Source organism: Chiloscyllium plagiosum, unplaced genomic scaffold (assembly GCF_037043375.1).
Source record: "Chiloscyllium plagiosum isolate Xiang-an unplaced genomic scaffold, Cpla_swu_hap1 HiC_scaffold_6, whole genome shotgun sequence".
NCBI classification, from domain to species: domain Eukaryota; kingdom Metazoa; phylum Chordata; class Chondrichthyes; order Orectolobiformes; family Hemiscylliidae; genus Chiloscyllium; species Chiloscyllium plagiosum.
Genome location: NW_028270144.1, coordinates 57,260,389 through 57,277,050, shown reverse-complemented (window position 1 = coordinate 57,277,050; position 16,662 = coordinate 57,260,389). Strand labels below are relative to the sequence as shown.

The following is a 16,662-nucleotide window of genomic DNA, read 5'->3' as shown; positions in this document are numbered from 1 at the left end:
CTAATGTGAATTCTGTCTTCCAGTTCTCTAACTTGCTCCTGGTCCTTTCTCCTCCTAATTGTGGAGGCAGTCACTTGTTCAATTAGGCTGGCTAATTGGTGCACTAACACTACTCCTATCTTTTTAGTTTTATTCTGTTTCGCTTATCTATCCACTCTCTCTGTTGTGCAAATGTCTGGGATGGATCCCAACCATTCTTCTTCTTTTAATCTGTGAGCCCTTGTCTGTCTGTCTGCCTTGTACCTCTGAATAAGGGAACTTGCAGTATTTAAAGCTTTTTACCTGCCATTTAGCAGATTGTGTACCCCCGAATACTGCGAACAGTAAGATGTTCCTAATCCAGTGAGGACTTCTCTACTGCCCGGCCAATAATACTGTCCCAGCACTGTCTGTACGGCCGTAGCAGCCTCCGAGCAAGGTGTGCTCTCTACTGGTGGGACTCCTCTGCCCTCCTGGCCATCACTACTAGTTGGTGCCTACCAGTTGGCTGGGAATGCTGGCTCAGTAGGTGTGCTCTCTACCAGTGGGACTCCTGGCCACCTCTACTGACCCAACGCCTCCCGATAGGCCCAGAAACCTACCTCACGCCTGGTGTGCATTTTCCAGTGGGACTCTTTACCCTCCCTGCCACCACAACTATTCAAGCTCTGTCGTTCTACCACGGACTGACAGGGTATCATGGTTACTCAGTGTCCACGCTACCCACCTTGGTAACATGTGCTCCACTGAGGTTTGGCTCTTCGTCAAAGTAATCAGCTCTTCTTTCTCACTACGTTGGAAGTTACAAGTACAGACCGCATTCAACTTTTAACTTAAACTCTAATGGACTCTGCATTGTTCGCCCCTACAGAATTCAGTGTTAGCTGACTTTGCCACTTGTGCTTCACAACCCCTAGTGCCCTTGGCCCATCAATTCCCACTTCAAATCCCAACCTTTGTGTTTGGGGGGGGTGTCACCCTACCCTACCCCACCCCGTGCCATCACCCTCTTCAGAGGAAATAGCAGGGGGACTTGCAAAAACTTTCAATTCCTGTCTGGTTACAGAAACTGTGCCAATGTGGTACTATTATTCAGGAAGGGAGTAAGGGATAAACTAGTTGGTCTGTAGTTTCCTAATCTAATCTAATCCTTAAAGGTGTGGAAAGTGTTCAAAGGAATTCAGAGGGACTGAATTAATATGCAATTGAAGTTTCAGGGATTAATAAGAGTCAGCATGGTTTTGTTAAGCAAGGTCATGTCTGACTAACTTGCATGAATCCTTCAAAGAGATGACCACGTTTGTATATGATTGAACTTCAGCAAGGACTTTGATAATGTGCTGCATGGGAGACTGATAGCAAAGTTAAGGGTCCATGAGATATGAGGGAATTGACCAATTGGATCCACAATTGGCTGAATGGCAGAAAGCAGAGGGTGATGCTTGAAAAGTGTTTTTCTGGCTGAAAGTCTGTGTCTAGGAGGATCCAATGGGACCAGTGTTGATGCCCTTGCTGTTTGTTTTAAACTAGAATGAGGAGTGTTTATCAAGTTTGTGGTTAATATGAAAATTGGTAGTGTGGTAAATAGTGAGGAAGATAGTCTTAAAAGGATTTGGATGGACTGGTTAGATGAGGCTGAACAAAAATACTGCTCTGAAGGAGGGTAACTGGACCTGAAATGTTACCTCTGCTTTCTCTCCACAGACGCTGATGTACTGGCTGAGCTTTCCCAGCATTTTTTTTGTTAGATGGGCTGATCAGTGGCAAATTAAATTAATACAGATTAGTGTGACAAATGGCAGGACAAATGAGGCAAGGGAATAAATGATGAACAATCCCACTCTGGGAAGCACCAAGGATCAGACAGACCTTGGTGTGCACGTATGCTGCTCCTTTAAGGTATCACACCTCCGGTACATGAAAAAGATAGATGAGTTACAGTCAGTGGACGGAAAGGGAACTGGCAGGCATTGCAGAGATTCTCTGTGGCTGTTCCCCTCAATAACAAGTATACCGTTTTGGATACTGTTGGGGTGGACGACTTACCATGGGTAAGCCGTGGGGTACAGGTCTCTGGCACAGAGTCTGTCAATGTTGCTCCAGAAGAGAAAGGGGAGAGGAGTAGAGCATTAGTCATTGGGCACTCCGTAGTTAGGGGGACAGATAGGAGATTCTGTGGGAACAAGAGAGACTCACGGTTGGTGTGTTGCTGTCAGAATCCGTGATATCTCTGATCATATTCTCAGGATCCACATAGGCACCAACGACATAGGTAGGAAAAGGGATGGGGATGTTAGGCAGAAATTCAAGGAGTTAGGGTGGAGCTTGGAGCTCGAACAAAAGAGTTGTTATCTCTACTTTGTTACCCGTGCCACATACTAGCGAGGCAAGGAATAGGGAGAGAGAGGTGTTGAACATGTGGCTACAAAGATGTTGCAGGAAGAGAGATTCCAATACCTGGATAATTGGGGCTCATTCTGGAGTAGGTGGGATCTTGACAAACAGAATGGTCTACACCTGAACCAAAGGGGTACCAGTATCCTGGGGGGGAAATTTGCTAATGCTGTTCAATAGGGTTTAAACTAATCCAGCAGAGAGGTGGGAACCTAAATTGTAGCTCCGGTGTACAGGAAGTTGAGAACAGTGAGGTTATGAAAAAGGTTTCAAAGTCACAGGAGTGTACCGGCGGGCAGGAAGGTGGTTTAAAGTGTGCCTACTTCAATGCCAGAAGCATCTGGAAAAAGGTGGGTGAACTTGCAGCATGGGTTGGTACCTGAGACTTCAATGTTGTGGCCATTTCGGAGACATGGATAGAGCAGGATAGGAATCGTTGTTGCAAGTTCCGGGGTTTAGATGTTTGAGTGAGAACAGAGAAGGTGGTAAAAGAAGGGGGAGGTGAGGCATTGTTAGTCAAGGACAGTATTACTGTGGCAGAAAGGACATTGATGAGGACACTTCTACTGAGGTTAGAAACAGGAAAGGAGAGGTCACCCTGTTGGGAGTTTTCTATAGGTCACCGAATAGTTCCAGAGATGTAGGGGAAGGGATAGTATAGATGATTCTGGACAGGATTGAAAGTAAGTTAGTTGTCGTGGGGGACTTTAACTTTTCAAATATTAATTGGAAACATTATAGTTTGAGTTCTTTTAGATTGGTCAGTTTTTGTCCAATGTCAGGAGGGTTTCCTGACACAGTATGTAGATAGGCCAACAAGAGGCAAGGCAACATTGGATTTGGTACCTGGTAATGATCCAGGCCAGGTGTTAGATTTGGAGGTAGCTGAGCACTTGGTGATAGTGGCCACAATTCATTCTGCTTACTTTAGTGATGAAAAGGGATAGGTGTATAACGCAGGGCAAGAGCTATAGCTGAGGGAAAGGCAAATGTGATGCCATTAGATGAAATTTAGGATGCATTGGATGGGGAAAGAAACCGCAGGGGATGGGAACAACTGAAATGTGGAGCTTGTTCAAGGAACAGTTACTGCTTGTCCTTGATAACTATGCACCTGTCAGGCAGGGAGGATGTGGTCGAGCAACGGAACCGTGGTTTACTAAAGATGTTGACTCTCTTGTCAAGGGGAGGAAAAAGGCTTATGTAAAGGTGTGACATGAAGGTTCAGTTAGGGTGCTTGAGAGCTCCAGGTTAACTGGGCAGGACCTAAAGCGAGAGCTAAGAAGAGTCTGGAGGGGACATGAGAAGCCTTTGGCAGAAAGGGTCAAGGAAAACCCTAAAGCTTTCTATAGGTGTCAGGAATAAAAGAATGACCAGAATAAGATTAGGGCCAGTCAAGGACAGTAGTGGGAAGTTGTGCATGAAGTCCGAGGAGGTAGAAGAGGCGCTAAATTAATATTTTTTGCTGGTGTTCACAGGAAAAAAACAGTGTTGTCGAGGAGAATACAGGCTATTAGACTAGATGATTGAAGTTCATAAGGAGGAGATGTTAGCATTTCTGGATGGGATTTATCCTAGGGTTCTCTGGGAGCCAGGAAGGAGATTGCAGAGCCTTTCGCTTTGATCTTTATTTCTAAACGAATAGTGCCAGAAGACTGGAGGATAGCAATGTTTTCCCCAAGTAGGGGAGTAGGGATAACCCTGGTAATTATAGACCAGTGAGCCTTCCTTTGGTTGTGGGTAAAGTGTTGGAAGTGATTAGTAGAGAGGTAATTTATAATCATCTGGAAAGGAATACTTTAATTAGGGGTAATTAATATAGTCTTGTGAAGGGTAGGTCGTGCCTCACAAACCTTATTCAGTTCTTTAAGAATGTGACCAAACAGGTGGATGAGGGTGAAGTGGTGTTTATGAATTTCAGTGAAGTATTTGATCAGGTTCCCCATGGTAGGCTGTTGCAGAAAATATGGAGGCATGGAATTGAGGGTGATTTAGTGGTTTGGATCAAAAATTGGCTAGCTAGAAGAAGACAGAGGTGGTGGTTGAAGGGAAATTTTGGAGTTCGGTTGCTAGTGGTGTACTACAAGGATGTATTTTCAGGCCACTGCTGTTTGTCATTTTTATAAATGACCTGAATGAGTATGTAGCAGGATGGGTTATAAATTTGCAGATGACACTAGTATCAGTGGAGTTGTGGACAGTGCAGGAGGATGTTGCAGGTTAGAGGAATCTAGATAAGCTGCAGAGCTGGGCTGAGATGTGGCAAATGGAATTCAATGCGGAGAAGTGTGAGGTGATTCACTTTGGAAGGAGTAATAGGAATGCAGACGACTGGGCTAATGGTAAGATTCATAATAGTGTGGATGAGCAGAGAGATCTTGGTCTCCATGTGCACAGATCCCTGAAAGTTGCCACCCAGGTTGATAGGGTTGTTAAGAAGACATATGGTGTGTTAGCTTTTATTGGTAGAGCGTTTGAGTTTGAGCCATAAGATCATGTTGCAACTCTGGTGTGGCCGCATTTGGAGTATTGCATATACTTCTGGTCGCCGCATTATAGGAAGGATGTAGAAGCATTAGAAAGGGTGCAGAGGAGATTTACCAAGATATGCCTGCATTGGAGGGAAGGTCTTATGGGGAAAGGCTGAGGGGCTTGAGGCTGTTTTCGTTAAAGTGAAGCAGGTTGAGAGGTGACTTATTAGAGGCAGACAAGATGATTGGAGGATTTAGATAGGATGGACGATGAGCCCTTCTCCTCTGGTGATGGCTAGCAGAAGGGGGCATACCTTTAAACTAAGGAGTAATAGATATATAATAGATAGATAAGCCCTTTCCTGAAGAAGGGCTTATGCCCGAAACGTCGATTTTCCTGCTCCTTGCATGCTGCCTGACCTGCTGCGCTTTTCCAGCAACACATTTTTCAGGGTGATATAGGACAGATGTCAGAGGTACGTTCTTTACTCAGTAGTAAGGGCATTGAATGTCCTCCCTGCAACTCAGTGCTGTACTTTTCTATGTTCTACATTAAGATGTTTGGAGAGAAAGTTGGAATATGCTGTTGAGAAAGAGAATCAGTCATGTTCATGTTGATTTATGGAGAAAAAAGGAGGAGCAACAACACATGGATAGAACAATGGAAAAGCAGAACACCATTTTATAATGTGGAATTTAACCCAGTGCCCTCAATTCGAGGTGAATGGATAGTCGAACTCAAATTGGTTGGTTAGCTTGAGAAAATTTTAAAACATTGTTTTTGAGTTTTGCTAAGTGAGATCTTGAGTAAGTTAATACAGTTCATTTTTACATTTAGCTTTGAAAGTGGCTATTTCTTTTTTGAGAATAGTAACTTTGCATATTTATTAAGTACTTATGACTGTTTTGTTATTAAAGAAAATGTAGTAAAAGTCTTTTTTTAACTTTTTTTTAAGGTTGCATAAAACATCACTGGAAGGAATCAGGAAGCAGCTGGATGAGTATCGGTTGAAAAAAGGATGGTCTTTTGTTTCTACTACAGCAAAACACTTGTCTGAACAACAGTTGCCATCTTGTATAAACCATTATGATAAATCTATTGGATCTGAACTCAAAGTTGATGTGACCAGGAATAAGCCTGAAGTGACTTGTGCTCTTTCTGCTCAATATCCTAACTTTGAGAATCGATCTGGAACTCTGTGTCAGAACCAACCTATAACTGTACCATTTGTTCACTTGCAACAGACCAAATTGCCATATGAGTTTACTTGTCAATCACTACCGGTAAATCAAAGGTTACAAGTACGAGTTGGCACTGTTTGCTTGCCTGAGAGTTCAGAAAATGCTTCTGGTTTTTCACCGAGGCACCAACTTTTAAAAAATTCTACTTTATTCAATTCAGCATTGTTCAAAACTGCCCAGCAAAATACTGCAACTGCTGAGTCCACAATTATACAACAACAAAGAGACAGCGTACTTAATGCTGGATCAAATAGTTCTGGAGGCCTTGACCATGTTAATCAGAACCAGTCTGTTGTGTATAATGTTAGCAATAGTGAATCTGATTTGTCAAAATCTAAAATATTTATCATGCCTCATGGTGTACTTGAAGTGAATGGTGTGGAAGTATCAGAACATTGTGCTGCAACGTCAGGCACAGTTGAGCCACAACAGGGGCTAACAAAAGTAGGATTAATGCAGATGTTGCAAAATCAGTTAAAACCCTTAGAAGGACAACAGGGAACACCAGAACTTTCAGTGAGAACATTGACACACTCTATTCCTTCCTCAACCTTGACAAAATCAGTTAAAAATTTGAGCGATCAAGAGAGATCATGTGCTGCATCAACCGGTATTCAGGTTCCAAAGGAACGTTTAAAAGACTTGCATCAGAGATTGTGTAGACAGAGGGAGAATCTTGTTGCCACGCAAATGTTACAAGAGCAATTCATGCACAGGCAAAAACTTTTGAAAAAATCAATGCAAGATCAGCACAACACATCCGAAATTAATTTTGTTGAGAATCAGGTACATATATCTAAGTAATCTTTCCCTAACAGATGTTGTCATCTTCGTGGAAAAAGGGTGATTTTAGTATAAAAGTTTCATTTTTATCGTTTCCAGAACCACTTCACTCTAGACTTTACTGCTATTGACATTAAAGTAGCATTTGACTGAGTTGACATATCAAGGAACCTCTAAATAAAAGTTAAAATCAATGACAATTTATTAGAAAATATTTTAGTGACTGAAGTAATACCTTGCACAAAGAAAGGTAGTGAAAGTTTTGGAGGAAAATCTTCAGTCCCAAGATAGTGGTGCAACCTTGGCCCAATCATCTTCAGCTGCTTCATCAATTACGTTTTCTCCAACTAAGGTCAGAAGTGAAGATGTTTGCTTATTGGTCAGTATTCAGTACCATTCACAATTTTTCACATATTGAAGCAGTCCATGACTACAGGCAGCAGGACCTTGATAACATGCAGTTTGGACTGATAAATAGTCAGTAACATTTGAGCCATGTATCAGTGAATGGCTATATCCAAACATAATTTCCGATGCCTTGTGATGTCCAATGGTATTACCATTGCTGAATCCCTGACAGTTGTGATATGTTGAAAGATGTTACATTTTCTTTTGGTTTAAGGGATGTACTTGTTGCTGGCAAAGCAAATATTTATTGCCTATCTTCTGATGAATCATCTTGAACCGCTACATCCCTTGTAATGGATGTATCTCCATAGCTTGGCTGTTAGGCCAAGTTCCAAGTCTAGGATCGAACATTTTTTTTTTGCCTTGCTCCCATAATTCTGCTTACTGATCATTCGTTCTAATTTCTAGTACAGTAGAATAATCGTGTACTACAGACTACAGGAAATATTGATGGCAAGAGCAGGTCAGAGACTTCTTGCTGACACTCCAAATCTTTTCCACTGCTGACACGCATAAGTTGGGAGCATGGTCCAGTCCATATATGGATGAATAAAGCTCCAACATTACTGAAGAAGCTCAATACCGTTCAGAGCAAACAGCCCACTTGACTGATACTGAACCACCATCTTAACGTTCAGTGCTTAAACTGTTGGTGCCTTTTGACTGCTTTTGTGTACCATCAACAAGTGACTCACCAAGGTTTCTTTGAGAACTTTTTCCAAACTTTTAGCATCCATCTGAGAAAATAAAACCAGATGGTATATGCAAACATACCGCTTCTCCATGTCATATAACTTTGACCTGGAAATAATTAGTTATTCCTTCATTGTTACTGTGTCAAAGTCCTTCAGTTCACAACCTAACATAATCAGAGTATATCTTGACTAGACAGACTGCACAACGATCATCTCAGTATATTTGATGATGACCACTAAATGCTTGCGAAAGTCACCTGTATCCTACAAAGTATTTTTTTTTAAAAAGGCCATAACATTTTGTTGGAATGGGATCAAATGATATTTCTAAAAACCTGATACTCAGTGAACCCACTCACTTCTATGTTTAATGGAGATGAGATGAGGGATGGGCTGTAACAGCAAGTGGATTGGCAATTTCAATATTTTATTAAAACTTGCAGCCAACAGATTAAACTATGGCTGACAAGGTATCCCAGATTTTGGGAAACTCAACAGCTGAAGAAAGCTGAAGACTTCTCCTGCATTGAAATGAAGTGTTTTCCAATACGAATTGCGGGCCAGGCAAAATAGGACTTCTTTCCTGTCCTCGTCTGTGCACTGTATCCCAACTGAAAACCAGTCAGTTCTGGGTGTGAGTACTTGAACACAAAAGAGGTGCTGTGGAAATTCTATTGCACACAAAAAGCCTGAAACCCCCTTCCAATCTAAAACCTGATCCCTATGCAACAATCTGTTAAAATCCAGAAAACAATATTTATACTGGAATCCAGCATTATAGATTTGAACACATGCACTTACTGATACTGAATACATTGTGATTTTTCTACTAGTGTGGATATTACTGTTGGTATATTTATTCATTTTATTCATGTTTGCGTATTTTTAAAATGTGCACCAGAATGAAAATATAAGATACTTTTACCGTCTGCATGTATGTTGGGTAAAATATTATTGAATGTTGTTCTACTCTGGACTCTTGTTGCATTGTGAAAGTGGAAATGTTGAGCATTTTCATCCAACATCATCATTTCTGCAAATTTATAGGACTTGAACACTGGACCAACCAAGGAGAATTTCCAACTAAAAAATGAAGCTCAGCTGGAAGATCTGCAGCTAACAACTCCACTAAATGGTACATTAACTCCTCAGTGGTCCTATGATTCCAAATTGATACGAACTGGTCAATTTAACTAGAAATCTTGGGAATTCTACACAAAGCTAACTTAATTAGTACTAAGTGAAATGATATTTAGAACAAAATATTCTTGTGCAATTAATATGTAAGCCTTTTTGTAACTGCTGCGTTGTTCAAGCTTTCTTTCCCTGAAAGATCCTCATATATCATTCTTTGACACTTTAAGCACACTGTTGTTTTAGTGATTGTTTTCTTGTGTAGGAAATTATTAATTAAGTGATATTAACCTATCTTATTTCAATGTTTTATTGTAATCTAGTTCCCACTTGCAAAGGAAGTTATTTGTCAGCATCTCAAAATGTTGAAGCACTCTCAAGTGAGGATCAGTATCAGCGACCTTCTAAGCCACCTGTAACCAAGCTAAGACTGGGACTTTTTGGGCTGTTTGACCAGCATGAATTAAGTGCAATCCAGGAAGGAGAATCCCCTAAAAGTGATAGACTGTCTCTATTTGGTAACTACTATTCTATTTTTCTTTTTGTTTCTTGAATTGCAATTATATTCATAGCTTTATGACAAATTAAAGTGAAGTTTTCTTCCAAAATATGTATTTTCTGCAGCTTTTTGTTCTATTTCCCCAACTATAGGGGTATTCCACAACCAAAAGGCAAGGTATAATCACCACGATCGGACTACAGATTAGGTAGCATGGGATTGAATGTTCAACAGCATACCTTTTTTTTTTAAAACTTGGATTTTCAAATCCGTTTTTTGTGAGAAATATAACTAAACAAATCTAGCAAGCAGTCAAACTACAGACACATTCTTTAGCTGCAGGCCATCCTGCAGACAAGTCACTTTTGGATGCTTGATACCATTCTGAAGTCTTTAGATGGTATGGTATAGTTGCTGTACTCCTGTGCTCTCATTAAAGAGAGACCGGATGTGCAATACCTTTACACGACCGTCCCCCACCAGGATGTTCTGAGCGCTCTCTGCTTCTTTCTGCAGCAAACGTCTGATCTGTCCCCACCTACCATCCCACTGGTGGCATCCACATCCAGAAGATCATCAGCTGTCATTTCTTCCACCTCCAGCAAGAAGCCATCACCAGAAGCGCATTTCTCTCCCCTCCCTTATCCACCCTCCAGGACACCGTAATCCACACCCAATAATCCTCTCTGCTGCTCCACTCCATGGCACTTTCCCCTGCCCATGTATCTCTCTCCCCATCCTCGGTATCCAAGGGCCCAAACGTACCTTCCAGGTGAAGCTGCATTTTTGCCTGAGCCTGTCACAATCAAGTCTACTGGATTCGCTGTTCACAATGTGGTCTCCTTTACATTGGGGAAGTGAAGCATATACTGGGTAACCACTTTGTGGAATATCTACATTCTGTCAGCAAGAAAGACCCTGAGCTTCCCGTTGCCTGCCACTTTAACACACGATCCTGTTTCCTGGCCAACATCTGTGTCTCTGTCCAGCGAAGCTCAGCGCAAGCCAGAAGTAGAAAATCTCATTTTCCACTTGGGGACCCTGCAGCCCTCCTGGATTCAATATGAATTCAATAATTTTAAGGTCTGAACTCTGTGTCCCTGCCCCTTACACCACACACTAGGCCTTGTTATCATATAATCTGCCATTACACACAATGTTTGCACATTGTTAGCCACTAACTGTCTTCATTAACAGCTATTCACCCTCCCAGCCAAATCGTTATTGATTCTTTTGTTCAGCTGTTCTTCTCTTTGGACTCCATCCCTACCTATCTTTACCTCCTTCCCCCCCATTCTTGCTTCTGTATATAAACCCATATTTTCTGAGCTACGATCAGTTCTGAGGAAGAGTAACTAGACCCAAAATATTAACTTTGATTTCTCTTCACAGGTGCTGCCAGACCTGCTGACCATTTCCAGCAATGTCTGTTTTTGTTTCTGATTTACAGCATCTGTAGTTCTTTCAGTTTTTTTAAAGAGACTGGTGATGGTTTAACCTGAGGGTCACCACAACTCGGGTGAGGGGAGAGGTTAAAAAGGGGGAACCTTTATGGTAACCTCAGGCGGAACAGCATTGAACCTGTGCTGTTGACGTCGCGCTGCATTGCAAGCCAGATGTCCAGCCAACTGATCTGAAATGGTGTACCTACACGAAATGGTGTCTTTTTATGGCCATTTTGGGATCTTGCTCAATTTTATAGTTACTTTAGTCATTATAGTTTACTAATATAATTTTTTTCCCATTTTGTTTTATTAACATTCAAAATGAAACAAAAAAATCTCTTTTTCAAACTGAGATCTTTGTAAAACAAGCTTTTTAAGGGTTTACTGTGAATTCTTATTTTTTTTATTCTTAACTCAAAAATTTTTAAAAGTCTAGGTGTTTTAGAAGGGTTTTTTTGCATTACAAAGGTTTTTTTGAAAACTGAATAGTTTCATTTTAATTCAGGAGTTTTCATTCTGAAAAGTCCTATATGTGGTCAGCTGTAGAGATTTTCTTTTTTTCCTCAAGCAATTTATTGAAGAGGAATCATTTTTATTTAATAATCAGTTAAATGGTTGATTTTATTTAAGTTTTATACATATATTTTAATTTCTTTTCCATTTTAACATTATTTTATTTGTAAGGTGTTATTGAAACTTTAGGCTTAATGTTATTAAGGCAATATATAAGGTACCGAGTGAGCTGACTAGTAGAAAAGTTATTACCCAGCAGTATAAGTCAGATGGATGGGTGACTGTCAGGAAAGGTAAGAAGGTCGTTCAAAAGTCTCCAATGGCTATGCCTCCATCAATTAGATATTCAGTTTTTGGAACTTTGAAGGGGATAGTCTCCTGAGGAAAATGGAAGGCCAGTCAGTTATTGGACACTTAAAACAATTGTTACGTTGGGCAGAATTTAACAAGATTGAATGGAGTTACTTTTTATAGGGGACTCTTCTGTCAGAGGCATTGACAGACAGGAGGTTAGATTACATTACAGTGTGGAAACAGGCCCTTCGGCCCAACTAGTCCACACCGACCCGCCGAAGCGCAACCCATCCTTACCCTTACATTTACCCCTTAACTAACACTACAGGCAATTTAGCATGGCCAATTCACCTGACCTGCACATTTTTGGACTGTGGGAGGAAACCGGAGCACCCGGAGGAAACCCACGCAGACACTGGGAGAACGTGCAGACTCCACACAGTCAGTCGCCTGAGGCGGGAATTGAACCCGGGTCTCTGGCACTGTGAGGCAGCAGTGCTAACCACTGTGCCACCGTGCCGGTTCTGTGGCAGTGATTCTTTAGTATGGTTTGTTGCTTTCCTGGTGCTAGGATTAAGGGCATCTCTAAATGTTTCAAACATATTGTTAAAGATGAGGTTGAGAAGCCAGAAATTATTTTGCGTGATGGTAGGAATGACATTTTAAGGAAGAGCTTAAAGCAGTACAGAATGAATTTAGGAGATTAGGTAGAAGATTAAAAGCTAAAACCTTAAAAGTAGTAATTTCTGGTTTACTCCCAATGCTAAAATCAAACGAGAGAAAGAACAAAAGGTTTCATGAGATAAATCAATGGCTGAAGGACTGGTATATTGTTCAGGGATTCAGGTTTTTGAACAATTGGAATGTCTTTTGAGATCAGAAAGACCTGTTCAAAAAGGATGGATCTAACCTGAACTGTAAAGGGACCAATGTCTTAGCAGGGGGATTTGCTAATTCCATTAAGGGAAACTTTAGACTGATATAGAAAGTGAATAGTGGAATTTTAAGTAGCAATGTAAATGGAAGGATTGAAGGGATTGGCTCTGAATGTGAGGACACCACATCAATTAGAAAAGAAAGATAAGAGAATCAGACAATGTAGTAACTTTGAAGAACTAGATTAGATTACATTCCCTATAGTGTGGAAACAGGCCTTTCGGCCCAACCAGTCCACACCGACCCTCCGAAGGGTAACCCACCCAAACTCATTTCCCTCTGACTAATTACCCTCACACTCTGGGGCAATTTAGCAGGGCTAATTCACCTGATCTGCACATCTTTGTATTGTGGGAGGAAACCGGAGCACCCGGAGGAAACCCATGCAGACATGGAGAATATGCAAACTCCACACAGACAATCACCCGAGGCTGGAATTGATCCTGGTGCTGGGAGGCAGCAGTGCTAACCACTGAGCCACTGTGCCGCCCACATTTATTTCAATACAAGGGGTGTTAGAGATAAGGCTCATGAACTTGGCATGTTTAAGAACATTGGATTGGGACGGCATAGCTATTACAGAAACTTGGCTGAGAGATGGACAAGACTGGCAGTTCAATGTTCTGGGTTTTAGATACTGTAGGAAGTATAGAAAAGGAGGCAAGAAAGGAAGGGGGATTAAGGAATTTTGGTTAAAGAATACATTACTGCGATAATTAGGGAAGATATTTCTGAAAAATTGTCTAGTGAAAATTTATGGGTAGAAATTACAAATAATAAAGGAAAGCTCACTTTGGGATTGTACTATAGCCCATCACCCAAACAGTAAGAAAGAAATTGAGAAACCAATATCAGAGATCTCAGATTTTTGTAATCATAATTATATTTTAACTTTCCACACATTGACTGGGACTACCACAGTTAGAGGTTTGGATGGTGAAGAATTTATCAAGTGTTCAACAAAAAAAATTCTTTATCAATATGTAGATACTCCTACAAGAGCAGGAGCAAAACTAGAACTTGAGCAAGAAGGTAGGGCAAGTGACTGAAGTAAAGGTTGGGGAACACTTTGGGTCTTGCAATCATAATTCTATTGGTTTTAAAATGGTTGTGGAAAAGGACATGCCTTCCATAAAAGTTAACGATTTTAATTGGAATAAGGCAAATCTTAATGGTATGAGACAAGAAGTTTCAAAAGTTGATTGGAGTAGACCTTTGCAGTTAAAAAGACATCTGACAAGTAGGTGTTGGATAGTGTGATGATGAGAGTTCAAAGGCATTTTGTTCCTGTTTAAGTGAAGGGGAAGGCTGGTAAAGTGAAGGAACAATGGATGAATAAAGATTTTGAGGTTCCAGCCAAGTGTGAAAGAGAATCTTACTTTAGGTATAGACAACTTGGTTCAATGCAATCTCTTAATCGTAGAGTCATAGAGATGTATAGCATGGAAACAGACCCTTTGGTCCAACCCGTTCATGTCGACCAGATATCCCAACGCAATCTAGTCCACCTGTCAGCACCCGGCCCATATCCCTTCCTATTCATATACCCATCCAAATGCCTCTTAAATGTTGCAATTGTACCAGCCACCACCACTTCCTCTGGCAGCTTGTTCCATACACGTACCACCCTCTGCGTGTAAATGTTGCCCTTGGGTCTCTTTTATATCTTTCCCCTCTCACCCTAAACCTATGCCCTCTAGTTCTGGACTCCATGACCACAGGGAAAAGACTTTGCCGACTTACCCTATCCATGCCCCTCAATTTTGTAAACCTCTATAAGTTCACCCCCGCGGCCTCTGACACTCCAGGGAAAACAGCCCCAGCCTGTTCAGCCTCTACCTATAGCTCAAATCCTCCAACTGTGGCAACATCTTTTTAAATCTTTTCTGAATCCTTTCAAGTTTCACAACATCTTTCTAATAGGAAGGAGACCAGAACTGCATGCAAATTTCAACAGTGGCCTAACCAATTGTCCTGTACAGCTGCAAATGACATCCTAACTCCTGTACTTGACACTCTGACCAATAAAGGAAAGCATACCAAACACCTTTGACAAAGGGTCAGTTAGACTCGAAATGTCAGCTGTTTTCTCTCCTTACAGATGCTGCCAGACCTGTTGAGATTTTCCAGCATTTTCTCTTTTGATACGAAACACCTTCTACACTATCCTATCTACCTGCGACTCCACTTTCAAGGAGCTATGAACCTGCACTCCAAGGTCTCTTTGATCAGCAACACTTCCTAGGACCTTGCTTTTAAGTGTATAAGTCCTGCTAAGATTTGCTTTCCCAAAATGCAGCACCTTGCATTATCTGAATTAACCTCCATCTACCACTTCTCAGCCCATTGGCCCATCTGGTCAAGATCCTGTTGTAATCGGAGGTAACCCCGATTCGCTGTTCACTACATCTCCAATTTTGGTGTCATCTGCAAACTTACTAACTATACCTCTAATGCTTGCATCCAAATCATTTATGTAAATGACAAAAAGTAGAGGACTCAGCACTGATCCTTGTGGCACTCCACTGGTCACAGGCCTCCAGTCTGAAAAAACAACCCTCCACCACCACCCTCTGTCTTCTACCTTTTGAGCCAGTTCTGTATCCAAATGGCTAGTTGTTCCTGTATTCCGTGAGGTCTAACCTTGCTAATCAGTCTCCCGTGGGGGACCTTGTCAAATGTCTTATTGAAGTCCATATTGATGACATCTACCGCTCTGCCCTCATCAGTCCTCTTTGTTACTTCTTCAAAAAACTCAGTCAAGTTAGGCGGCACGGTGGTCCAGTGGTTAGCACTGCTGCCTCACAGCGCCAGAGACCCGGGTTCAATTCCCGACTCAGGCGACTGATTGTGTGGAGTTTGCACATTCTCCCCGTGTCTGCATGGGTTTCCTCTGGGTGCTCTGGTTTCCTCCCACAGTCCAAAACTGTGCAGGTCAGGTGAATTGGCCATGCTAAATTGCCCGTAGTGTTAGGTAAAGGAGTAAATGTAGGGGTATGGGTGGGTTGCGCTTCGGCAGATCGGTGTGGACTTGTTGGGCCGAAGGGCTTGTTTCCACACTGTAAGTAATCTAATCTAATCAAAAAAAGTTTGTGAGACATGATTTCCCAGGCACAAAGCCATGTTGACTATCCCTCGTTAGACCTTGCCTTTCCAAATACATGTACATCCTGTCCCTCACGATTCCTTCCAACAGCTTGCCCACCATAGAGGTCAGGCACACTGGCCTATAGTTCCCTGGCTTATCCTTACTACCCTTCTTAAAGAGTGGCATCATGTTTGCCAACCTCCAGTCTTCTGGCACCTCACTTGTGACTATCAATAATATCTCAGCAAGAGGCCCAGCAATCACTTCTCCAGCTTCCCACAGAGTTCTAGGGTACACCTGATCAGGTCCTGGGGATTTATCCACTTTTATGCATTTCAAGACATCCAGCATTTCCTCTTCTGTAATATGGACACTTTGCAAGGTGTCACCATCTATGTCGCTACTTTCTATATCTTCCATATCCTTTTCCACAGTAAATACTGATGCAAAATACTTGTTTAGGATCTCCCCCTTCTCCTGCGGCTCCACAGAAAGGCTGCCTTGCTGATCTTTGAGGGGCCCTATTCACTCCTTAGTTATTCTTTTGTCCTTAATGTATTTGTAAAAACCCGTTGGATTCTCCTTAATTCTATTTGCCAAAGCTAGCTTGTGTCCTCTTTTTGCCCTCCTGATTTCCCTCTTAAGTATACTCCTACTGCCTTTATACTCTATCCTGTCTATACCTGACATATGCTTCCTTCTTTTTCTTAACCAAACCCTCAATTTCTTTAGTCATCCAGCATTCCCTATACCTACCAGCCTTTCCTTTCACCCTAACAGG

The 16,662-nt window shown here is 41.7% G+C and overlaps 1 protein-coding gene across 6 annotated transcripts in view; it reads left to right on the top strand.

Moving 5' to 3' along the window:
* The window catches only part of cep295 (centrosomal protein 295), a 191,195-nt gene that overhangs the window by 91,146 nt on the left and 83,387 nt on the right, over positions 1–16,662 (top strand). For 5 of the 6 annotated variants that reach the window (XM_087988022.1, XM_087988023.1, XM_043691513.2 and 2 more), the window contains 3 exons: positions 5,801–6,872; positions 9,020–9,107; positions 9,430–9,624. In XM_087988022.1, coding sequence (XP_087844148.1) covers positions 5,801–6,872; positions 9,020–9,107; positions 9,430–9,624 — 1,355 coding nt within the window. The remainder of the gene's footprint in view (positions 1–5,800; positions 6,873–9,019; positions 9,108–9,429; positions 9,625–16,662) is intronic. The other variant, XM_087988027.1, reaches the window with a different exon arrangement.